The 26,639-nt window shown below is 47.2% G+C and overlaps 1 protein-coding gene across 1 annotated transcript; it reads left to right on the top strand.

Annotated features, from left to right (window-relative positions):
- Nucleotides 1-8,462: 8,462 nt before the first annotated feature.
- LOC138528290 (pepsin A-like) lies at nucleotides 8,463-26,038 on the top strand. Its single transcript, XM_069639753.1, has 9 exons — nucleotides 8,463-8,529; nucleotides 10,315-10,471; nucleotides 13,416-13,533; nucleotides 15,546-15,664; nucleotides 15,758-15,954; nucleotides 16,366-16,482; nucleotides 22,629-22,773; nucleotides 24,560-24,658; nucleotides 25,888-26,038. The coding sequence occupies exons 1-9, from the start codon at nucleotides 8,477-8,479 to the stop codon at nucleotides 26,014-26,016; spliced, it is 1,134 nt and encodes a 377-aa protein (XP_069495854.1). The 5' UTR covers nucleotides 8,463-8,476; the 3' UTR covers nucleotides 26,017-26,038.
- The last annotated feature ends 601 nt before the right edge of the window (nucleotides 26,039-26,639 follow it).

Here is a 26,639-nt window from a genome sequence, read left to right as displayed (position 1 = left end):
CGGGAGGTGATAAACCAGGGAGACTCTTGGCGTGGCCATTTAAGAGCGAAACCCCCAGAGTTAGAATCAGAACTATAACGAGGGAAGACGGTAGTGTAGCGGACACCCAAGAGGGAGTCAACCAAGAGTTTGCAGACTATTATAAGTTATTATATGGAGATGAGTGGTAAGAGCAGTCGCGCTACGATAATAGAAACATTGGAGGATATAGGATTGCCAAAGATAAGTGCGGAGGAGAAAGAGGAGCTAGATGCACCAATTACCCTAGAAGAACTGGGGGAGGTGGTGAGACAATTGCCTACTAGCAAGACCCCGGGGGCGGAAGGACTGCCAAGTGAATTTTATAAAGTATACATGGAAGAGGTTCTCCCCCCACTGTTAGAAATGCTAAATGAAGCGTTTGAGACGGGAAGTTTGCCAGAGTCACTGAGAGAAGCGATCATAATACCGCTTCCCAAACCTAACAAGCCTGGGCATAATTGCAGCTCCTATCGACCTTTGTCGATGCTGAATCAAGACAGCAAGATATTGACGGCTGTCTTGGCAAATAGATTGAAGAGGGTTATTGATAGACGAATACACCCTGATCAGATGGGTTATGTCCCAAATAGGAACATCTCTAATAATCATAGACGACTCCAACGAATTATTGAGTGTGGAAGCAAAAACGCAGGTGAAATGGCAATTGTGTCCTTGGACGCAATAAAGGCCTTTGACTCGGTCAAGTGCCCATGGCTGCGGCCCTGGAGTGCTATGGGTTGGGGCCTGGATATGTACGGTGGGTGAAAATACTGTATAGTGAACCGCTGGCTAGAGTCAAGACAGGATCAGTGATATGGGAAAGATGACAGCTTCGCAGGGGCACCAGACAGGGATGTCTGTGGTCTCCAATGCTCTACATACTGGCCCTGGAACCTCTAGCAATATATCTGAGGCAGCAATATGACACCATAGGCATCGAGGTGAAAGGGGAACGACATCTGATCTCCCTACACGCAGATGATATGTTGCTGTACTTGCAGCACCCGGAAGAAAATCTCCAATATATTCTAGAAGTAATGGAGAGATATGCAGGGTTGTCTGGTATAGCGGTGAACCCCCAGAAGTCTAGCATGTTCCCATTAGGTGGGTATAGAGGGATTCCATTGGAACAGGTACCCGTATTGCAGATACCATGGGAGGTCAGTACATTTCAGTACTTAGGGGTAGACATATACCACACAGTGGAAGAGGAGCAAAGGGGCAACACGGAGGTGGCCATTAAAAAAATTGAAAATTGCATGCAATGTTGGAGGAGGTTGCCCTTAGCAATGATGGGACGGAGAGCGATGCTCAAGATGGTGGTCCTACCTAGGCTCCTGCACTATTTTGGGAACATACCATACCTGATGCCTAAGAAGTTCTTCACCAAACTGAACAGTATGTGCATGGATTTCCTGTGGCATGGCACGCGGAACAGAGTGGCGCTATGGAAGCTACAGAATTTCTATGAAAAAGGGGGGATAAAATTGCCTAACTATGAGGTTTATTATGTAGCGAGCCAGCTACAGTATGTTGCCAAATGGCTCTCTGATGAAGAGACCTCTGAATCCAGGCTGTGTGGACAAGATTGTGCACCATTTTATTTGAAAGAGATGATGTGGGTACCCAAGGCAGTAATGAAAGGGTGCCCCAAGATGATGTTACTGGGGTGGAAGATGTGGCGTAGGGCGTGCCAGATGATGGAGAACCTGTCTCCATGCTCTCCGCAGGTACCACTGGTTGCATTAACAGGTGCAGATGAACAGCTAAGGATGATAATTAGAAACCACTGGGAACCGGTTGGGTTAGCAACAATGGGAGATATTTGGCGGGAGGGATCAATTATTACCTTTGAGGGGCTGCGGGAAGAAACTGGGTTGCACGCGGGCCAGTATATTACACATCATAGAATGGTGCAGAGAATTAAGAGAACATGGCCCGAAACTGTGCTGGAGGAAGAACCAGATGCCACCATAGATATGATATACGACATAGCGGAAGGGGGCCATGAGATATCTAGAATATATGAGATGTTGATGTTTAAAATGGGGAAGGAGGTCACACAGTTGAGACTAGATTGGGAAACGGAAGTAGGATCCCCGATGGAGGACGGGATGTGGGAACGGGCTCAGGGATATCATAAGAAGGTATCTAGAAATGAAACAGATACAACTGTATATTACGCACAGGGCATATATGACACCCCAGAGGATATCAAGGTTTGAGAATGCGGGACGGCAAGCATGCCCCAAGTGCGATGAGGAGAAGGCGGGCATGGTGCATATGTTCTGGTCATGCCCGGTCATTGAACGCTTTTGGAACGAAGTGGAGCGAAAACTAGCGGAGAAGGGGGTCAAGATTCTAGTGGACACAGTGTGGACCTGTTTGTTGGGGGGGGGGGTTCCCAAGATCACAGAAGCTCAAGCATGTGAGTAAACTGAGGGATTTGGCATATGCGCTTGCAAAGAGGAGAATCGCTATGGGGTGGAAGACATGCCATAGACCGCGAGTGGAGGTGTGGGGGAAAGATTTGCAGAAATGGGCGGAGGCAGAAACCATGGTATGGCAAGAAACTAGCAATGCTTGGGAGGCAGGAGGAGACAAAGTCCCTGATGGCCTGGAAATCATTAATAGCAGAGCTGTTTGGGTCAATACGAGACCCAGCAGAACCTATGGAAGGAGAGACCCTACAACAGGATGCAGAAATGGAATGTGTGCAGTAATAGGCTTGAAATGGGGGGTGGGATAAGGGAAGCAGTGGCTAGAAGTAAGCAATGTACAATGGAACTGTTGATATATGCACTGCCAGTTTGGTTTGTATTGTTTGGTTGAAATTAATCAAATGTTTTAAAAAAAGATATATATATGTGACCTGCATCTCCACCACTCATGCCAAATTATGCAAGGTACTTATATAGCATACTGTCAAAAATGGAATTGGTCACCAGGTGCTCTGGTGGATCTGTAAATGAAAAGGTGGGATGGGTTAGTAAGGTGAAGAGGGAGTAGGATAGTGAGAGGAGTGGTGTACTGTTGGCAGCTTCAGATCGGTAGACCCTGGGTGCTGAGCTTTGGTGCGAATATTGAATTGGCATCAATCTTCGTGTGCTGTTGGTGCAGTTTATGTGCTATTGTGGTGTGGTGAAATGCATGCAGCTTGTTGTGCGAGAGATGATTGTGTGACTTTTTTTTGTTAATGAGATGAGTATGCAGAGATTTTGAGCTTATATTGGTTAGTGAGTTAAATTACATTTAACATGCTAACATTCATAGTTCTGTCTAAGTGTAGCACTTGCTGATCTACATAATTCCGTCTTAGTGTGGCACTCGCTATCCTTCACAATCCTATCCAGATATGGCGCAGGCCAGTGTTCCCAATTCTAAGTTTGGCACATGCTAACATCCCAGTTCCATCTAGGTGTGGCAGATGCTAACATTCACAATCCTATCTAGATACGGCGCAGCTAATGTTCTCGGTTCTAAGTGTGGCGCATGCTAACATCCCAGTTCCATCTAGGTGTGGCAGATGCCAAAATTCACAATCCTATCTAGATACGGCACAGCTAATGTTCTCAATTCTAAGTGTGGCACATGCTAACATCCCAGTTCCATCTAGGTGTGGCATTTTGCTAACATTCACAATCCTATCTAGATACGGCGCAGCTAATGTTCTTGGTTCTAAGTGTGGCACATGCTAACATCCCAGTTCCATCTAGGTGTGGCAGATGCCAAAATTCACAATCCTATCTAGATACGGCGCAGCTAATGTTCTCGGTTCTAAGTGTGGCACATGCTAACATCCCAGTTCCATCTAGGTGTGGCAGATGCTAACATTCACAATCCTATCTAGATACGGCGCAGCTAATGTTCTTGGTTCTAAGTGTGGCGCATGCTAACATCCCAGTTCCATCTAGGTGTGGCAGATGCTAACATTCACAATCCTATCTAGATACGGCACAGCTAATGTTCTCAATTCTAAGTGTGGCGCATGCTAACATCCCAGTTCCATCTAGGTGTGGCAGATGCCAAAATTCACAATCCTATCTAGATACGGCACAGCTAATGTTCTTGGTTCTAAGTGTGGCACATGCTAACATCCCAGTTCCATCTAGGTGTGGCAGATGCTAACATTCACAATCCTAGCTAGATACGTAGCAGGTTAATGTTCTCAATTCTAAGTGTGGCGCATGCTAACATCCCAGTTCCATCTAGGTGTGGCAGATGCTAACATTCACAATCCTATCTAGATGCGGCGTAGCTAATGTTCTCGGTTCTAAGTGTGGCACATGCTAACATCCCAGTTCCATCTAGGTGTGGCAGATGCTAACATTCACAATCCTATCTAGATACGGAGCAGGTTAATGTTCTCGGTTCTAAGTGTGGCACATGCTAACATCCCAGTTCCATCTAGGTGTGGCAGAAGTTAACATTCACAATCCTATCCAGATATGGCGCAGGCCAGTGTTCCCAATTCTAAGTGTGGCACATGCTAACATCCCAGTTCCATCTAGGTGTGGCAGAAGCCAACATTCACAAACCTAGCTAGATACAGACGTGGTTAATGCTCTCAATTATAAGTGTGGCACATGCTAACATCCCAGTTCCATCTAGGTGTGGCAGATGCCAACATTCACAATCCTATCTAGATACGGCACAGCTAATGTTCCCGGTTCTAAGTGTGGCACATGCTAACATCCCGGTTCCATCTAGGTGTGGCAGATGCCAACATTCACAATCCTATCTAGATACGGCACAGCTAATGTTCCCGGTTCTAAGTGTGGCACATGCTAACATTCCAGTTCCATCTAGGTGTGGCAGAAGCTAACATTCACAATCCTAGCTAGATACGGTGCAAGCTAATGTTCTCAGTTATAAGTGTGGCACATGCTAACATCCCAGTTCCATCTAGGTGTGGCAGATGCTAACATTCACAATCCTATCTAGATACGGCACAGCTAATGTTCTTGGTTCTAAGTGTGGCACATGCTAACATCCCAGTTCCATCTAGGTGTGGCAGATGCTAACATTCACAATCCTATCTAGATACGGCGCAGCTAATGTTCCCGGTTCTAAGTGTGGCACATGCTAACATCCCAGTTCCATCTAGGTGTGGCAGATGCTAACATTCACAATCCTATCTAGATACGGAGCAGGATAATGTTCTCAATTCTAAGTGTGGCACATGCTAACATCCCAGTTCCATCTAGGTGTGGCAGATGCTAACATTCACAATCCTATCTAGATACGGAGCAGGTTAATGTTCTCGGTTCTAAGTGTGGCACATGCTAACATCCCAGTTCCATCTAGGTGTGGCAGAAGTTAACATTCACAATCCTATCCAGATATGGCGCAGGCCAGTGTTCCCAATTCTAAGTGTGGCACATGCTAACATCCCAGTTCCATCTAGGTGTGGCAGATGCCAACATTCACAATCCTATCTAGATACGGCACAGCTAATGTTCCCGGTTCTAAGTGTGGCACATGCTAACATCCCAGTTCCATCTAGGTGTGGAAGAAGCTAACATTCACAATCCTATCTAGATATGGTGCAAGCTAATGTTCTCAGTTATAAGTGTGGCACATGCTAACATCCCAGTTCCATCTAGGTGTGGCAGATGCTAACATTCACAATCCTATCTAGATACGGCACAGCTAATGTTCTTGGTTCTAAGTGTGGCACATGCTAACATCCCAGTTCCATCTAGGTGTGGCAGATGCTAACATTCACAATCCTATCTAGATACGGCGCAGCTAATGTTCCCGGTTCTAAGTGTGGCACATGCTAACATCCCAGTTCCATCTAGGTGTGGCAGATGCTAACATTCACAATCCTATCTAGATATGGAGCAGGATAATGTTCTCAATTCTAAGTGTGGCACATGCTAACATCCCAGTTCCATCTAGGTGTGGCAGATGCTAACATTCACAATCCTATCTAGATACGGAGCAGGATAATGTTCTCAATTCTAAGTGTGGCGCATGCTAACATCCCAGTTCCATCTAGGTGTGGCAGATGCCAACATTCACAATCCTATCTAGATACGGAGCAGGTTAATGTTCTCAATTCTAAGTGTGGCGCATGCTAACATCCCAGTTCCATCTAGGTGTGGCAGATGCCAACATTCACAATCCTATCTAGATACGGAGCAGGTTAATGTTCTCAATTCTAAGTGTGGCGCATGCTAACATCCCAGTTCCATCTAGGTGTGGCAGATGCCAACATTCACAATCCTATCTAGATACGGCACAGCTAATGTTCCCGGTTCTAAGTGTGGCACATGCTAACATCCCAGTTCCATCTAGGTGTGGAAGAAGCTAACATTCACAATCCTATCTAGATATGGTGCAAGCTAATGTTCTCAGTTATAAGTGTGGCACATGCTAACATCCCAGTTCCATCTAGGTGTGGCAGATGCTAACATTCACAATCCTATCTAGATACGGCACAGCTAATGTTCTTGGTTCTAAGTGTGGCACATGCTAACATCCCAGTTCCATCTAGGTGTGGCAGATGCTAACATTCACAATCCTATCTAGATACGGCGCAGCTAATGTTCCCGGTTCTAAGTGTGGCACATGCTAACATCCCAGTTCCATCTAGGTGTGGCAGATGCTAACATTCACAATCCTATCTAGATATGGAGCAGGATAATGTTCTCAATTCTAAGTGTGGCACATGCTAACATCCCAGTTCCATCTAGGTGTGGCAGATGCTAACATTCACAATCCTATCTAGATACGGAGCAGGATAATGTTCTCAATTCTAAGTGTGGCGCATGCTAACATCCCAGTTCCATCTAGGTGTGGCAGATGCCAACATTCACAATCCTATCTAGATACGGAGCAGGTTAATGTTCTCAATTCTAAGTGTGGCGCATGCTAACATCCCAGTTCCATCTAGGTGTGGCAGAAGCTAACATTCACAATCCTATCTAGATACAGAGCAGGTTAATGTTCTCGGTTCTAAGTGTGGCACATGCTAACATCCCAGTTCCATCTAGGTGTGGCAGATGCCAACATTCACAATCCTAGCTAGATACGGACCTGATTAATGCTCTCAATTCTAAGTGTGGCGCATGCTAGCATCCCAGTTCCATCTAGGTGTGGCAGAAGCTAACATTCACAATCCTATCTAGATACGGAGCAGGTTAATGTTCTCGGTTCTAAGTGTGGCACATGCTAACATCCCAGTTCCATCTAGGTGTGGCAGAAGCTAACATTCACAATCCTATCTAGATACGGAGCAGGTTAATGTTCTCAATTCTAAGTGTGGCGCATGCTAACATCCCAGTTCCATCTAGGTGTGGCAGAAGCTAACATTCACAATCCTATCTAGATACAGCGCAGGTTAATGTTCTCAATTCTAAGTGTGGCGCATGCTAACATCCCAGTTCCATCTAGGTGTGGCATTTGTCTAATATGTGAACTGCATCTTCACCACCCATGCCAAATTATGCAGGGTAAATAAATCTAACATGTGCCCGGCATCAAACGCTCAGCCTCTTACTGTATCAGACACAACTCTGCATTAGCTCCCTCCATCTGCCTTCCTAACGTGATACAAAATGCATCACCCAAAGCAAGCACACATTTGATCCATGAATTTGACTGGCCCTTGGCACACCATCATATGTGTACAATATCCCACACATGGGTAAGAGGTCTTGTCCTTCTGAACACTAATGTCCAGCAAAACCCGGACACCACAAGCAAAGCACAAGTGCACGCAGGCCAGATTCACTCAATGATGAAACACCAGCATCCGCTCCACCGCGTCTAGTCCCACGAACCCAAACATTCTCTCACATTTCATTTGCAGAAAGCAATGAGCTAAGAGTTTGTCCAAATGCAAACATCTGTGACCAACTAGCATTGCATCGCACCTGCTTACTGACCATTCTGTTTGAGAGTGCTATCCAAAAGAATTGAGTCACATTGTAGGGTTCGTGTTGCGTGCATCTAAGTCATGCCCAACTCTGTAGTGTGAAAAGGGCCAGGGTGAGTCGACTCATGTGGACACACCATGTGCAGGTAGTGATTCAGGGCCCAGCAGGTAGGCATTGTGTGTCTGAGACTAAGCACTTGGAAGGTCACCAACACAGTCTTGGGTTTGACTATATGATAGGAAAATATGCACGAAGGCTGTGCTGGCTACACAACTGTGAGTATTCATGGAACCCAATGTAAGTCCCCCTTCTGAACGCCAGCAGTGGAGTGCGCGTGCATTAGGAAAGATCATAGAATTACACTAAGATTACAAGTCTAGGAAAACACTCCTATCAGCGCGTGCAATGCCGTATCAGTCCCCAATGATATGTTCCCGCTGCTTATCGGCCTGTGAAGGTTGTCTGGTGGACAGAGCAGCAGTGTATATAAGGGCCCCCTCCACAAGGGCCTCCATATCTGCAGTCCAGAGCCCAGTCCCTTCCTTGGCACTGAAGCAGAAGAGAGAACCATGAAGTGGCTGTTCCTTCTAGGGCTGGTGGCCCTCTCCGAGTGCCTGGTCAAGTGAGTATTCACCGGACCCGCGGCGTTCCCAGGGGGGTCTGTGAGAGGCACGCAGAGGGTCCATGGCCCCCATGAATGACATGAAGTCCTGGGGGTCATATATCGAGCTGCAGGCTACCTGGACATGCCATGCTATGCCACTGGGGGATGGATCGTGTGCTTCTCCCATGTACATGCTCTCCCTGTATTCTGGCAGATCTGGGAAATGCAAGACAGCTTGGCTGTTGTGTTGGATGCATGCGTGCTCTACACCCCCTGAGCTCTGCCTGCAGGCTGGTTTCTAGGAGCTTTGTGTGGAGAGCATAGAGGCATTAGTAGCCAGAGTGGCGTCGTGCGTGTCCGTGGAGCTAGAATGTTAAACTGACTGTAGTGGAGTGCAGTGAACGGGCACCTCCTTGGAATAGACCACTCCATTGGCTCTTTCTACTTCCCAGGATCTGTGCTGTAATTATTAAGAAGCAGTTTTGTTATTGAGTTTCTCAGGCACCGTGTTTTTTACTGCAAAATATGGAATAGTACAAAAATTAAACCATACATAATGACAGTAAACATAATTGCAACTGGTATATTATGTGTGCCCTATATTAATAAGCTACTCTTATGCCCCAAGAACTCTCTTCTGGCGTGCACATCCCTGTCACTGGGAGTTCTGGGGATTACAGCAGCTGCTGATGTTCAGGGCATTGTGCTCCAGCCGAGCTGCATGAAGCTCGCACTGCACTGCTCTGAAAGGCTTTGTAGGGTTATTCTCATGATTTAGGAGAGATTTCCTGGTGTTATATTCTATTTGGGACCAGTGAGGGCACTGCCCAGTCTCTATGCAGAAGCATGGTTAGCTCGGGCACCCATGCCATGTTCTCTAATGGGGCCCCACATAGGCAAAGGGTTTTGGGTTTCAAGATAACATGTTACATAAGGAGCCACTTAGGGCACAGTGACTCTCCTGCTATGCTCCAGTCCTCTGGAATTCCATCCCAGTAGGAATCTGGACCCTCCGGCATCCTGTTCTGGAAAGGGCTAAAAGCCGAGCTATTTCATCACACCTTGACGTTACAGATTCTCAGGCTACTACTCACCACTCCTGGGGTGACTATCGGCAACTCATCACAGTGTAACCATGGTAACTGTCTGCCTTTCAACTCTCTCGCCTGTTCATGTTGTCCTAAACCAGCTGTACTGCGGTCCACTATAGACACGTAATAGAATTATATCATGAAATAGATCATGGATATAATGACATTAAGACCGCAATATATTTAGGTGAAACTGTATTAGCACAACAGCCCAGCAAGAAAAACAACACAGAAGGAAGGTAAGGCACTGATGTATGAGTGATCTCACAGCGAACAGACTCATCCGGTCGTGCCGGCATAGTGCGGCACACGGTGCTGGATCCCTTTTCTCAGTCTTCGATCATTATGCATCATCAGGTTCCACTCTGCCCCTTGTGCTCCACCTTATAACCTGTTTGAGGGATAAACCAGGCACTCATTCAGCACAGTTATAAAGAAGATTACTCATCACAGTTACTGTCTATGTTGGCATACTCCTCCGCAGCTGCGCGTCTACGTCATGTTCGCCGCACATAGTTGCCCATGACTCCCACCTGATGTGTAGCTACCTTCCATGCAATATTATGATCTGTCTTACTGTAACTTGTGAATATTATGACTGCTGCCTGACATCACTAAGCGTTTCTTAGAAGAAAGGCTATACATTAAGGTTCTGAATGCTTTCTTCTCCTTCTACTTCACCCAACTTGTACCCAATGCCCCTTCCTTTTAGGGTTCCTCTGCACAAAGGGAAATCCCTCCGGGATCGCCTCAGGGAAGATGGGAAGCTGAAGGATTTTCTGAAGACTCACCAAGTGAATCTGGCCTCCAAATACTTCCCAAGACTGGCGGCACAGGTGGCCACCGAGCCGATGACCAACTACATGGACGTGAGTCATTCTCTCGATGCATGCCACATCCCCCCCAAACCCTCTGTGACCCTCAAAAAGAGCTTCCTGTGATCATTTAGTTTCTTTTTTATCGTGTTGTTTATGCTTGTGCTGAGCAGAGCACACAACGATCATGTTGTCCATCTTGGATTCACAAAGCAAGTAATCTCACCGGCGCATAGGCAGCATAGTCATACATTACTCCTAAAGCTTGGTAGTCACTGTGGCCTCCTGCCCTTGAGCCACGCAGATTCTTTGTTTATAATAGACAAACTCCACCATATCATGTTACTAAAGAATCCCACTTGAGCGCTTTGCTCATTGAAAGGGCACAGCTGTTAATTGGGCCACGAGTATAAGTTTATGCTAGCACAATTGTGCACGTGCTCCATGTATGTCGCAACATTTCCGTGAAGATACCAGCCTGAAAACTCATGTTCAAAAGAGCAGGGATAGTATTGAGGGCAATTTTCTAATATGTCGACAGATTGGGGCATTATGTGAGCATGGGAGAGAAATTGCCGGACATTTCCCCAGGTAGTTCCTCGTTCCTCACAAAGCGGCACTATGGTACTTGTGATTTAACCTCTGCCGCATATCATGATTTCTGAACAATAGCTTGTGATGGTGCCAGAAGTAATTACTACTATCACCTTAGAGCAGAGTATTAACCTTCCTTGCTTAGATCAATCCAAGGCGAAGCCATGCACCACAAACTGATTGACAGGTCACATTGAGACAAGCATATCTACCATCCTTGCCATTAATGGCCGCAAACCAGCTTAACACAGGCTGGGCAGTGCCAGTACCTGCCGGGACAGCCTGCTGGTGAGTCGTTATCACCATTACCACCGCTAGGGCAAAATGCACTTAGTGCACTCTATGGGGCTGCTTTCAATATGATTGATGCATACACATGTCTTAACTCAAGAAGATACATGTGGTTCTTTCTTAATTAGGAACAGTTTCAATCAGGGGACTGATTTAACTCCTTCTGATGCACCCATAAAACAATATCGTAGCTTTCTGTTCCAATAATGTGTTGATATTGTGTTGGTTATCTGGAAATTGAAATCGTCAACTTTTAGCCAAGATCATTCCGTGTCACTGCCTCTACCCACTACGCATGAGCTCTTTCACCTGGTGCAGAGAGTAGAACATGACCACCAGTCTGGCTTCAGAGCAGCCAGAAGCACAGAGACTGCTCTTCTGAACATCCGTGAAGATCTGCTCTCCAACCATGACTCTAACATTCCCTCTGTCCTCATCCTTCTTGATCTCTCTTCTGCCTTCGGCACGGTCAACCATACCATCCTGCTCAACCGTCTCCGTGATAATCTGGGTATCACTGATCAGGCTCTAGCCTGGCTGACCTCTTTATTCTCTGATTGACCCTCCCAGGTCCAACTGGGGTCCTTCCTTTCTTCTATCTTCCTCTCTACCTGTAGTGTTCCCCATGGGTCTAACCTCTCAGCTTGTCTTTTCAACCAGTGCATGGCAACTCTCGCCCACTGCATTGCCATTTTCTGCTCAAATTTCCAGTGCTGTGCTGATGACACTCAACTCATTTTCGGGCTGCCCTCAGCCACCTTCTCTCCCTCTCTGATCTCTGATTGCCTAACTGCCATTTAAGATTGGTGTGCCGCCAATGATCTTTGTCTGAATGTCAGCAAGATGGAGATCCTCCTCATCGGCACACCTTCACCATCCTTTCCCCTCACTCTCTGGCCAGCCTCCCTTGGCCATCCTCCTACCTCCACCTGAAAGGCTAAGAACCTCAGGGTCATCTTTGACTCCACATTTTCCTTCTCGCCCACATCTCTGAGGTCACTAAAAAGTCAAACTTCCTACTGCACCTCCTCAGAGGTACTCTGCCTTTCCTCTCCTTCCCCCAGTAGCTCACTGTCTCCCAAGCTCTGGTTCTTTCTAGGTTGGACTATTGTAACAGCCTCTTTCTAAAACTACCTGCCTCTACTCTGCGCCCTTTACAACTAATCCAGAACAGGACTGCGAGACTTGTCCTTGTCCTCAAGCCCTGGGATCGTATCTCTCCAGCTCTGAAATCTCTCCATTGGCTCCCAGTGGATGCAAGGATTACAATCAAAACCCTCTGCATTGTCCACAAGGCTTTCTGGGGCCTGGGTCCAAAATACCTTCAGCTATCCCTCCGCAAATAAATCCCCTCTCGAGCTCTTCGCTCCTCTACCTCTAACTCCCTCCTGGTCAGTCGTTTTTCAAAGAAACGAGCTGAGGGTAGATCTCAGTCCTCGGCTGGGGCCTCCCTCTGGAACAGCCTCCCTGCCACTCTGAAACCTGAGGAGAACCATCTCCAGTTCCGGAAGCACCTGAAGACCTTCCTGTTTGCTTCTGCCTTTGCACCGCCTCTGCCCTGCAGATCTGCTCTCCCTTGGTACTACGCACCTGGCCACCCTCTGTCCCCTGGGCACAGATACCTGATAACCCTGCAGCCCTGCTGTACTGCCTCCTGGCCACCCCTTGCACTGGTGACTGTTTCTGTACCCATACAGTCCCCCACGTCCCCACACACTTTTATTTCTCTTTCTGCCCTTATCAGTCTTACCCAGTCTGGTGCCGTAAACACAGCTCTTGCTACTTGCTGGCTGCACTAGCACAGTTTATTGACTCAATTTTCTATCTATTTGTATTTATTATGTATCTGTTCTCCTCTGCTCTGCACTTTGCACTCTCCCCCTTCCATGCACTTGTTCCCCTTTCCCTCTCCCATGCACTTGCACATTCTCAATGTCACTGGGCCTAGTAAGATCATCGTTGTTGTTCTCACCTGTTCCCCTCCCTTGCCTTGTTGAGCTATAAATCACTTATGTACGAGCACGATACAAATAAAATATCATATCATATCATAACACAGTTCTTTTTGCTGGAATGAGAACTCATTACATACTGTTTTTTTGCATTCTGACAGACAACCTATTATGGAACTATCTCCATCGGGACACCGCCCCAGAACTTCAATGTCATCTTTGACAGCGGTTCAGCCAACCTCTGGGTCCCATCTACCTCCTGCACCAGTAGTGCCTGCTGTAAGTATCTTCAATGGATCAATAACTATAATATCAATAATCAATAAAACGTGCAACAACCTTGCTGGGACCACTTCTTTCCTGTCCATTCTCCACTTTTGGATCAGTTGTCTTTCTTGTAAGATTGCTCTAATGTGCATTCAATTTCCTAATGCAATGCACGGCGGATCACTGCTTCCTTCCCTCCTGTCAATGGAGGCTCTAATGTGCATTCAATTTTCTAATGCAATGCACGGCGGATCACTGCTTCCTTCCCTCCTGTCAATGGAGGCTCTAATGTGCATTAAATTTCCTAAGGCAATGCACGGCGGATCACCGCTTCCTTCCCTCCTGTCACTAGAGGCTCTAATGTGCATTAAATTTCCTAAGGCAATGCATGGCGGATCACCACTCCCTTCCCTCCTGTCACTGGAGGCTCTAATGTGCATTAAATTTCCTAATGCAATGCACGGCGGATCACCACTTCCTTCCCTCCTGTCACTGGAGGCTCTAATGTGCATTAAATTTCCTAATGCAATGCATGGCGGTTCACCATTTCCTTCCCTCCTGTCACTGGAGGCTCTAATGTGCATTCAATTTCCTAATGCAATGCACGGCGGATCACCGCTTCCTTCCCTCCTGTCACTGGAGGCTCTAATGTGCATTAAATTTCCTAATGCAAGGCATGAAGGATCACCGCTTGCTTCCCTACTGTCACTAGAGGCTCTAGGCAATGCATGGCGGATCACCGCTTCCTTCCCTCCTGTCACTGGAGGCTCTAATGTGCATTAAATTTCCTAATGCAATGCACGGCGGATCACTGCTTCCTTTCCTCCTATCACGAGAAGACATCTTTCCTTAGTCTGCCAATGGAACGAAGCCTAGTTTGTGTTCTTTGATTTGAGTGGTAGAAAGTCAGAGGACCAGCATTTTCGATTTTTTTGGGTAGCTATTAGAAGGATTCCCTGGGGATGCAACATCGATTACAATCGCTCATGTGGCCATAATTGCAACCCAACGGTGGTGGCTTTGCCAAAGCTATGGAATGCGCCCAAACAGGAACTGGTGTGTCTGGACCCTAGGGGTGTTTCCTTTGAGATGGTTCCCAGAAGCACACCTTGCAAGTGATGTTGCAAATAGTTGTTCCATTATTTTCTATGAATTGGTCCAACATGATGGTATCTTCCTTGCTATGTTATTTTCCAATGTGTGTTGCCTCTGTGTTTGCAACAAAAAAAACAAAATCGTTTAATTTGGAGAAAAAAAGGCACTGGCTTTCTTTAGTAGATTTTTGTTCATTATAGTTAAGAGGTTATTTTGACTATTTTCTTTTATTTGGTTCTTGTAATTTAAACATGTCTCCTCTGAAGGCTTTTTGTTTCTTCATAAGCAGACTTGGAAAAGTGTGAATATTCCAGATGTCATTTCTGGTAATATTTTGAGATTGCTAACTGAGTAACATTGAGAAGTGTAATATTCTGAGGTCACTAAACTGAGTAACATTGAGTTGTGTAATATTCTGAGTTCGCTAAACTGAGTAACATTGAGTCATGTAATATCACAATGTCGCGAAACTGAGTAACATTGAGTTGTGTAATATTCTGAGGTCACTAAACTGAGTAACATTGAGTTGTGCAATATTCCATTTACTTGCAACATGGCAAAGCGGTGGGGTGTTTGTGGGAGGGAGGGGCTATTGTTGCCTCATGTCATTGCTCCATGAATGACAATTTGATTGGCGGGTGTCAGGTAATGTCCATCGTGTTGTCGCTAGGATCTTTGCAATGTTGAATCAGGTTAAGATGCCTGGGAATCCATTTGGGGGTACAGTATGCTGCATTGCATTGTTTATTAAAGTGTATTTTGAAGTGATCTAGGAGCTTCTCCTGTGACCTCAAATAAGATCCAATAAGCAAAATTAAACAGGATCATAGGGGCCACCGGCTCACTGGGATGGCCCGAAAATAGCAAGGACCATTGTAACTAATGTTAATGAGTGACAGGCACTAAAAAGCAACATTTTCTATCCGCAGCAAATCACAACGAGTTTAACCCTTCCAGCTCCTCCACGTTCCAGGCCACCAGCCAAAGCCTGTCAATTGGGTATGGCACAGGAAGCATGACTGGAGTCCTGGGATACGACACCGTCCAGGTAGGCGCTACAGGCCTTGACATTGAGTCGTCGTCTTCTGCTAACTCCAGTGTTGATTACTGGTTAATACCATTATCGTACTTCCATTCATAGGTTGGAGGCCTCACAGTTACAAACCAAGTCTTCGGTCTGGCCTACACTGAAGCCGACTTCTTTTCGCAAATGCCATTTGATGGCATCCTGGGCGTGGCATATCCGAGCATTGCTTCCGACGGAGCCACCCCTGTCTTTGACAACATGTGGAGCCAGGGTCTGCTCTCGCAGGATCTCTTCTCCGTCTACCTGAGCGCGTAAGTCAGTGCGTGGTGTGCCATCTATGCATATACAAGATGGTGTTCATACAGCCTGGGAGATCAATTTTAAATATCACCAATATCAACGTAATTTTGTGCACATTGTGTTTGGCTGCACCCGCACACTTCTGTAAGAGTGAAAGCGGACGCACACAAGTGTATTACTTCATATGCATGGGCAATGCATGTGTACAGATCAGGTAATGCCCTTTTGCCAATGTGTCGGCATTACCTCCAGCCTTATTTGCCTCTCTGTAGTCTATGTAACTGTTGTTAATGCTTGATGTTGCCCATTGTTGACTCTCTGATGAATCCCACAGTGCAGCGTTCCCCTGTCAAACACCTCTAAGAACTTCTCTATGTTCATGGTTCAGAAGTCAAGTACCTCCCTCTTCTTCGTCTCTGCAGGAACGGAGCCAGCGGGAGCGTGGTGATCTTCGGAGGATATGAAACTTCTTACTACTCCGGCGCTATGAACTGGATCCCTCTCTCCTCCCAGGGCTACTGGCAGATCACCGTGGACAGGTACCTCTTTCTGGGGGCATAGAGCTGGAAATGGATCACTATGCAAGATATGTGACCTCATTATATGCAGGCCCAAAGCTCCCTTCACAAATGGACAGTGCATGTCTTATTTACATTCCTGCATCTTTAAAAATATGTCAACAGAAACTATAGAATCCCTGAGCAAGGATTTTGCCTAAATGTATTTTCTAGTACAAATAGCAAGATACCCACCATGTCATCCATTTTATTGGATTACCGGGACATATGTTTAGAAGTTGGTGTAGTGCACATGCCTTCCCAAATCAGATGCCAGTATTACAAACAATAAAGGAAGAAAATCAGGAATGGACGCCATTACTTTAATATTAAATTTAAAAAATCCTAGCATATGCATTTGTTGATAGACACCCCATAGACGCCAAGCTCTTCACAACAGGAAGTCTTGGGGGACAAACCCCTGATCTGAGACAGGAAATGTTAGAGCTGGGATTGTGCAACTGGAAGAAGCAAACACGTTCTTGGTAGAGTGCATGTGTAAAGAGCAAAGGTTGAATAAGTTCAGCCAATTTATCTGTAAAGCTGTACGGCACGCCATTACTTCAGCAGCCCTAAACCAAGTGTTATCTGTGGTGTACAGAGGTACACTCAGCACCAAATCCATAGACCCAGATGAGACTAACCCCAATGCAAGATGGCGAATCACATGACCTTCACACAGGAAGACATTCAGCTGCACTTCTAAATCTACTGCAATCATAGCCAAGACCTTGCACAATACACCATCGCATAAGGTTGACCGCAAGATTTTAAGTATCAGCAGAGAGTGTGTTCTTTATCAGCACGTTTCCATACTATTCCTTGTAATAGGAGTGCATTCATATTGTTGTGTACACCAGGAATCCATTGCAGTGCACTAGGGTGCTTTCCAAGTGCTTGGCCTAGGACTTCAAGAGCTGGTACCACTAGACATGTGTAACCACCAGGAAAGTAAATTATACAGAAACACTCCTGAGGTAGCCAGAATCTAGCCACAGACATTTGGCCCAACCGGGTATTGCCATTCTCCAGGAGCATAGCCACACCGCTTTCTAGGCTGGGCCCTGGAATAAGATTGTGATCCACGGGCCTAAGGTTAGACGGGCCCCCTCATCTGCTTTGACCTGGGCGCGGAGGGGGTGCATTGTGGTGTCTGATGAGGCCAGAGCGCGGTTTGTAATCTGCCCTAAGAGGTGCACAGCTCTGGTTAGTCAGAGCTCTATCCTCATTCTTCAATCCACTGTGTGATGGAATCCAGTCCGACCTCCAGGAGATCCACACGTAACGTGCATGAGAGACTAGGTGATGGCCTCCAGTGGTGTAGACTGCCCATTCATTGGCCATCCTTAAAACCCAACTGGATTTCATTATTCAGTGGATCCAGAACCCGACCCGTCTACATACCCCACCATGGGTTCCAACCTCTGCCGTGACGTACAGGATGGCAGAATGTGTACATCCATTCAAGGTATTTGTAGAAAATCCTTAGATCTGAAATCCTTCATATTACATTTTTTAAGCTTAAGGACATTTAGCAGAATCAAAATTTGCTGAAAACCTAAAGATAATAAACACACCAAAGTCAAAAATATGCAGAATTGTCTGAGTTTTCCAGTGTGGCCATTGTTTCCGGAGGAGCACCATCTGCGTGCCCTCCTCACATGGTGTCACACACTTGCTTCCCAACATCAACGCCCCAACTCTTCAGTATTTAAAGGCTACACCTAATTTCTTAAATTGACTTAATTATATCTGTATTCCCCTTTAATGTACATGTGTACCATTCTAGCAGTGCCTATGCCAAATTATTATGGATACCGTTGCATTGTACCCTTATATGGGGGCATACACATGCAGTTAACGCTATGCGCATACGTAGGCACTACCCTGTCGATGTGTGTTCCTATACGTATGTTGGGTCTATGTATGTGTATGTACCTATGAGGCTAACAACTAAAGCGACATAAAACAATGACAGATGTAGATGTCCAGCCTTGATTCCCCTGGTTACCTTGGGCCAGTACAGCGCCGTCTCCAGGGTGTTCCCTGAGAAATTGGAAATGTAGATATCCCGGAATGCCAAGGCATTCTCAGGCTATCGTCCGCACATCTAGCCACGCTATTCTTTATCGCAATGCTTACACATCTGGTCAAGTCCAAGAGTTAGGAAGTTGGCTGACCCTTCAACAAGCTCCTAAAAAACAACCCTTGACACAACTCCCATACCTTGGACTTCTTGTCCTGTGACCTTCTATAGAGCACACAGGTGATATCCCAGTTGTAAAGCAATAGACCAGCAGAGGGTAGGTGAAGGACAGTATGGAGAGTTCCCGGGTATAGGCAAAGGAGTCATCGGGCCTCATTACGAGGTTGGAGGTAGTCATGGTGCTATTAACGCCATGACTACCTCCAATACTGGTACCGAGTCCGCCCTTGTTCAATGGGGACTTACCGGTCTATTCCGACCTTTGCGGGACCGGTAAGTCCTCATTGAAAAAGCCATTCCCCATTCCCATTTGAGCATAACTGTGGTACCGTTATTAGTTCTCAAGTCCCTTAACGGGCCCCGTCCATAACGCCTGGTAAAACCAGGCATTAAGGAAGGGACCCGCTAAGGGACCTCGGTATAGGGCACAATGGGATTACCGGCACTGATGTCCTTAACGGTGCCCGGTATCCCTTTGCGAGGCCCATCAAAGGGGTCAGTGAATAATGCAGGTCTTTGCACCGTATACATCTTTACCAATAATTTCCTCACAACTCTGACCACGTAGCAAGAAGCCAATATGGACTAGGGAAAACACAGAACAGATCCAAAAGCAGATAAACAAAAGGGAAGCACGTGCATAGGCAAAGAGAGTGTGGGAGTCACCTATCCTAAAAGAAGCTCCCACGTCATCACTCACACAAAGCTTGAGGTGACTATGAGCTGGATGGTGAAGCCCAAGCAGCATCCAGGACCACATCCGGTGATCACAATGAGGGGCTCCAGCTGCTCCCTGCAAGGCAAACACCCCCACCCCACGTGCAACCCCGAAAATTGCCCAGTCTGGTCCATCTGTCTCCAGGCGGGAAGGCCTTAACCATTTAAAACTAAAGAGAAATTCAGACGTATTTAATAAGCACAACCTGCCGATAGATCTACACTGCCCGAGACACATGTATGCAATGACCAAGAACTGCCTGAGGTCAGGATCCAACTGCCCCACTCACATGCATGCAATGACCAAGAACCGCCTCAGCGCAGGATTCAACTGCCCCACCCACATGCATGCAATGACCAAGAACCGCCCCAGCGCAGGATCCAACTGCCCCACCCACATGCATGCAATGACCAAGAACCGCCTGAGGGCAGGATCCAACTGCCCCACCCACATGTATGCAATGACCAAGAACTGCCTGAGGTCAGGATCCAACTGCCCCACTCACATGCATGCAATGACCAAGAACCGCCTGAGGGCAGGATCCAACTGCCCCACCCACATGTATGCAATGACCAAGAACTGCCCCAGCGCAGGATCCAACTGCCCCACCCACATGCATGCAATGACCAAGAACCGCCTCAGCGCAGGATTCAACTGCCCCACCCACATGCATGCAATGACCAAGAACCGCCCCAGCGCAGGATCCAACTGCCCCACCCACATGCATGCAATGACCAAGAACCGCCTGAGGGCAGGATCCAACTGCCCCACCCACATGTATGCAATGACCAAGAACTGCCTGAGGTCAGGATCCAACTGCCCCACTCACATGCATGCAATGACCAAGAACCGCCTGAGGTCAGGATCCAACTGCCCCACCCACATGCATGCAATGACCAAGAACCGCCTGAGCGCAGGATCCAACTGCCCCACCCACATGCATGCAATGACCAAGAACCGCCTGAGGGCAGGATCCAACTGCCCCACCCACATGCATGCAATGACCAAGAACCGCCTGAGGTCAGGATCCAACCGCCCCACCCACATGCATGCAATGACCAAGAACCGCCTGAGGTCAGGATCCAACCACCCCACCCACATGCATGCAATGACCAAGAACCGCCTCAGCGCAGGATTCAACTGCCCCACCCACATGCATGCAATGACCAAGAACCGCCTGAGGTCAGGATCCAACTGCCCCACCCACATGTATGCGATGACCAAGAACTGCCTGAGGTCAGGATCCAACTGCCCCACTCACATGTATGCAATGACCAAGAACTGCCTGAGGTCAGGATCCAACTGCCCCACTCACATGCATGCAATGACCAAGAACCGCCTCAGCGCAGGATTCAACTGCCCCACCCACATGCATGCAATGACCAAGAACCGCCTCAGCGCAGGATTCAACTGCCCCACCCACATGCATGCAATGACCAAGAACCACCTGAGGTCAGGTTCCAACTGCCCCACCCACATGTATGCAATGACCAAGAACTGCCTGAGGTCAGGATCCAACTGCCCCACTCACATGCATGCAATGACCAAGAACCGCCCCAGCGCAGGATCCAACTGCCCCACCCACATGCATGCAATGACCAAGAACCGCCTGAGGTCAGGATCCAACTGCCCCACCCACATGTATGCAATGACCAAGAACTGCCTGAGGTCAGGATCCAACTGCCCCACTCACATGCATGCAATGACCAAGAACCGCCCCAGCGCAGGATCCAACTGCCCCACCCACATGCATGCAATGACCAAGAACCGCCTGAGGGCAGGATCCAACTGCCCCACCCACATGCATGCAATGACCAAGAACCGCCTGAGGTCAGGATCCAACTGCCCCACCCACATGCATGCAATGACCAAGAACCGCCTGAGGTCAGGATCCAACTGCCCCACCCACATGCATGAAATGACCAAGAACCGCCTCAGCGCAGGATCCAACTGCCCCACCCACATGCATGCAATGACCAAGAACCGCCTCAGCGCAGGATCCAACTGCCCCACCCACATGCATGCAATGACCAAGAACCGCCTGAGGTCAGGATCCAACTGCCCCACCCACATGCATGCAATGACCAAGAACCGCCTGAGGTCAGGATCCAACTGCCCCACTCACATGCATGCAATGACCAAGAACCGCCTCAGCGCAGGATTCAACTGCCCCACCCACATGCATGCAATGGCCAAGAACCGCCTGAGGGCAGGATCCAACTGCCCCACCCACATGCATGCAATGACCAAGAACCGCCTCAGTGCAGGATCCAACTGCCCCACTCACATGCATGCAATGACCAAGAACCGCCTGAGGGCAGGATTCAACTGCCCCACCCACATGCATGCAATGACCAAGAACCGCCTCAGCGCAGGATTCAACTGCCCCACCCACATGCATGCAACGACCAAGAACCGTCTCAGCGCAGGATTCAACTGGGGTGAGGGGAAAAGAGAAGGCAATATGATCCCCTGAGGTTCCAATCCAAAAATAGATCTGTTAATGAAAGATTACATAATACACAGTAGTCAAAAGGTACACAGTGAAGGCAGCAAGGTCACATGACTCCTGGAAAACAGTATCATTACTATTACCAACAGGATGTAACTCAAACATTACAAAGAAGACCTGAGGAGCCTCTACCCGTGCATTGAAGAGGGACAGGCCTAGCTCTGCAAGGCCAGGATCTCTTGCCCAGCCCTCAGCCTCAGCAGATGTCTGTGAGAGACAGGCCAATGTGAGGCCAGAACTCAGTGTCACCTGCTCGGGGGAGCCAATGGGAGGCCCTTGCTTCTCGTGTCTGAGTGTCCGCAGCTGGGGGTTGTGGATGGTCCTCATGGTTGCACATCCTGTGACATGGAAGAGGAGCCAGATGCAATGCAGGTTGGCTTCACAGGACCTATAGAGCAAACACACACACCCCAGTATCCTCAAGGGAAGACAGACATGTGTCTCACATTGATAGCCCATTCTCTGCATGTGACTATGATACAGTCTCGCGAGGCCATCAGAGAAGATGGCGGTGGGCACATGTGTCCTGCTTATGCGGGGGATGCTACCATGAAACGGACATATGATATTGGAGCAAGTAAAAACAGGGAGGCCATTCCCAGGACAGGATTGGCAGACTAATAGTTTACGCTCACCTAAGCGTTATGTGTAGGAACTTTCTGTAAGTGTTCTCATTTTGTCTCCTACCTCAGCGTCACCATGAACGGAAACGTCATCGCCTGCAATGGCGGCTGCCAGGCCATCGTAGACACTGGCACGTCTCTCATCGCCGGCTCATCCTCTGGGGTAGCAAACATCCAGAATGCTGTCGGAGCTTATCAGGACTCGAACGGCGAGGTGAGATTTGTACTTGTATTATATATCGGCCTGACCTATGCACTCTATGTTCACATACCATGCACTGAGACTTTTGATTCAGGCTTGTATTTATTGGTGAGGCAAGTGGGAGGGGGAGGCAAGCCAATGTAGCGATTTGAAAACAATCAGAGGATGATCGAAAGAGGAAAAGTGTGGGGAACCATATATATTGTCCATGGGTCGTAAAGTTGAGTGCCTTAACACGAGTACACAAGATGTAGAGTGAGAGAGGAGTCTGGGCCATTAGGCAGGCTTAGGACAAGGGTTGTAGTAGTTCTGTAAGTAAGGAGGGAGTGGATTTTACTGATGCTCATCAGATGAACCGTCGCCAGAGTTGAAGAAGCAGTAATAAAGTGGTAAAAGTTAAGGTCACTGTCAAAATGGACCCCAACGTATGGTGCTTGGGTGCGGGAGGGGAACATTAGTTCAGGTGGAAACGAGATGGGATACAGAATGAGAGGAAGGACTTGGAGGCCGGAAAGTAGATTATTTCAAACTTGGAGGAGTTCAGCACTAGACCACGTAGTGCCATATATCGGGAGCTACGTGGCAGAGAGGTCCGGGTGGAAGCTGAGACCGAGAATAAGATCACAAATAGCTGTTACCAACATAAGAAACAGCATTACATTCTAGCTGGACCAGCAAAGTAGAATCCAAAGAGTGATATCTTCAAGAGATCCTTGGGAGACAGAGCCAAAGCTGAGAAGGCACCAAAGCTCTAGCTCAGAAAGCTTGCAAGGAAAATGTTATCTTCTGAGATGGATTTTCATTTTAGAATGGATCTCCCCTACTTTTAAATTCTGCTGTAATTGCTCACTCAAATCCAAAGACACGTTTGCTGCCATGTGGTTGTTTCTTGCAGTTTGAATGAATCAGAAAACCCTTAGGTCATTGACTCGCATTTGTATGGTTTGGCGAGATATGGCAGTCGGACACACTAACATGCTCTGTGAAGGGACCCGAGCACCTTGATCTCTGCTATTTGCTCAAGTAGAAGCCAATGACTTGCTTAAAGGACTCCCATATATTCACAAGTAGAATAAGCCACAGTGTCAAGTTGCGAACAGTTACACTTTGTACTGAAGTGTTATAGCACACATGCTGTTACAATAGGCTTACTACAACCATCATGACTAAGACTGTCGTGATTAAGACCATCATTGCTAAGACCGTCATGACTAAGGCCATCATTGCTAAGACCGTCATTGCTAAGACCATCATTGCTAAGACCGCCATGACTAAGGCCATCATTGCTAAGACCGTCATGACTAAGGCCATCATTGCTAAGACCGTCATGACTAAGGCCATCATTGCTAAGACCGCCATGACTAAGGCCATCATTGCTAAGACCGTCATGACTAAGGCCATCATTGCTAAGACCGCCATGACTAAGGCCATCATTGCTAAGACCGTCATTGCTAAGACTGTCATTGCTAAGACTGTCATTACTAAGACCGTCATTAATAAGACTGTCCTGCCTATTTTGTAATAGTAGGAACTGACAATTGCACTTGCTGTGTGGTGGCTTGCACTTCAAGCATGAATGTTTTTGTAGGGCAAAAAATGGTTTTCAGTTAAATATTCTTTTTCACTTTCTCCATACTTTCTATACAATATCTAGTCTGAACAGAGCTAAGCCATAGGCTGTAAATATGAACTACAGTGAGTGCCCAGAATTGAAAATAGCTGGACTGCTTCCACCAGAAATCTCTGTAGTGGTCACTCATGAGTGTAACACAATCTCGTTTCTTCCTCTGCACGTCAGTACGTGGTTAACTGCAACTCTGTTGGCTCTCTGCCCGACATGGTCTTCAACATCAACGGCGTTCAGTACCCGGTCCCTGCCAGTGCCTACATCAACCAGGTAAAGGACTGATTCATGTTGTGTTCCTTGTTATTCTTCAGACTTGAGTGGATGTGCTTGCCTGTTCTACAATCACTGTTTTAAACATGTACTTTTTGTCTTTAACATGTCTGCATCGTCACAGGGTCAAGCGCAGATCAAGGATTAGATATTGCTTTAGGTTGGGTATCAGTGTAAGAGATGGGATTGGGGTTATGGTAAGGGTTTGGTTTAGGGTTATATTTAAGGGTGCGGGTAAGGAGAGGGTGAGTGGTACAGGATTGGAATGGGGGGAAATATGGTAGTTAAGTAAATATAAGTTATTAGGGCTAGGATCAAGATTAGAGTTATGATAAGGGCTTGGGTAAGGTATTAGCATAGGATTAGAGTTAGGACTAGGAGCAGGATTAGAGTGTTAAAAGAAGGGGGTAAAATGGGTTTCCCCTGAAATGACAAACTGAATTTTAGAAGAAGTGAAAGCGAGGGGACGATAAGGTAACAATAGGTTAAAAAAACAAAGTGGCTGCAGATAAAGTAAAGACATACATTTAAGGGGCCTCATTACACGTTTGGCAGTCTGGAAATGAGGGTGCCGGTAGCAATGTACCAACAGCCTTTCCTGACCATAAACTACGAGTCTGTCTGTAGGGGCCATGGAACTCCCAAGTTCAGGTCCCTACCAGCAGAGTTTTCACTGAAGCACTGACACCATTAGCAACGGAGCCGGTTCTTCAGTGTCTCCGTTCCTGTGGAGTTCTATGGGATTCCACGACAATGGGGATTTACCCTTCCACCTCTACTCATGATATCCTGTTAGCACCGGGATATCAGGCGGCGGAAACCGTGTGAGGGGGTCGGCGGTAGCAGGGGTTAAAGAGCCAATGCTGAGCACCGGCTCTAAAGATGACAGTGTCTAGCTTTTGGAAGTCTGACCTCTGTGTGACCCTGCAGCCACCTGAGACCTGGCCGTGCTCTTTGAGATAGGAGCCCGGACATCATGGATTTATAGCAATAGCAATTTTTATTTATTTATTTATTTATTGCATTTAATTACACACCCAAACCCTTGGGTATCACGGCGTACAATATAACGATGTAACATGGGTGAGTTCCATATAATGTTTGGTGCAAGCCTTGCTGAAGGTAGAAGGTTCCGTGTGTCCGCGCGAGATACCTCAGCGAGCAAAGCATGCAGTGAATAGTCACGCCACAAGCCTGAGGCTAACACATGTGTCCCTGTCCCCTCACAGAACTACTGCACCCTCAACGTCCAGCAAACCCCCGTGGACCTCTGGATCCTGGGCGACGTCTTCATCAGGGAATACTACGTGGTGTTTGACCGAACTAACAACTACGTCGGCCTCGCCCCAATCGCCTGAACATTACTCCTTTTGAATGTTTAAGTTCAATGATTATAGAAAACAATCAGTGTGTGTAAAACATGCAAAACCAATAAAGAGCCGTGTGTTTTCATGAAACCATGATTGCCTTCGTTATCAGAGCTGAAAATATGGAATGAGGAGACTGTGGTCACAACACACCAGTGTGATGAGAGGTAAATGGCAGAGAGAAGCAAAGCCAACATGGAGCTTGGTTCACCCACATTGCCTCCGCCCTCGGACAACAGTGCCCATCTATCCCCGGTCTTATTCAGAATGGTTGTAGGACCGATTAATGTGACAGTGGTGTTTAATACCTCTGCTGGCACACTTATGCATTAAAGGATCAGAAAGGACCCCATCATGTTGCGCCCCCCCCCTACCACCCCCCTGTGCCTGTAAAACAGGCTCAGCGGACGGGTTTGTTTTTAGTGCATTTCAAACCACAGCCCATTCGAGATCTGGGCTTTGCACACTGAAATGCACAAGAACAGACCCCTACTTGTGTAAATGTGCAAAGGGATTGGAATGTTCATTCAAATGACCTTTTTTAAGTATGACTACCCCACTCTCCTTCCCAGAGCGCAGTCGGGGTGCTCTGCCACGTTGCCATGGCGAGAGTC

This window comes from Ambystoma mexicanum, chromosome 7q, assembly GCF_040938575.1.
Source record: "Ambystoma mexicanum isolate Mex_15411 chromosome 7q, UKY_AmexF1_1, whole genome shotgun sequence".
Taxonomy (NCBI): domain Eukaryota; kingdom Metazoa; phylum Chordata; class Amphibia; order Caudata; family Ambystomatidae; genus Ambystoma; species Ambystoma mexicanum.
Note: the sequence above shows the minus strand (reverse complement) of the source record. Positions and strands in the feature narration are given on the sequence as shown.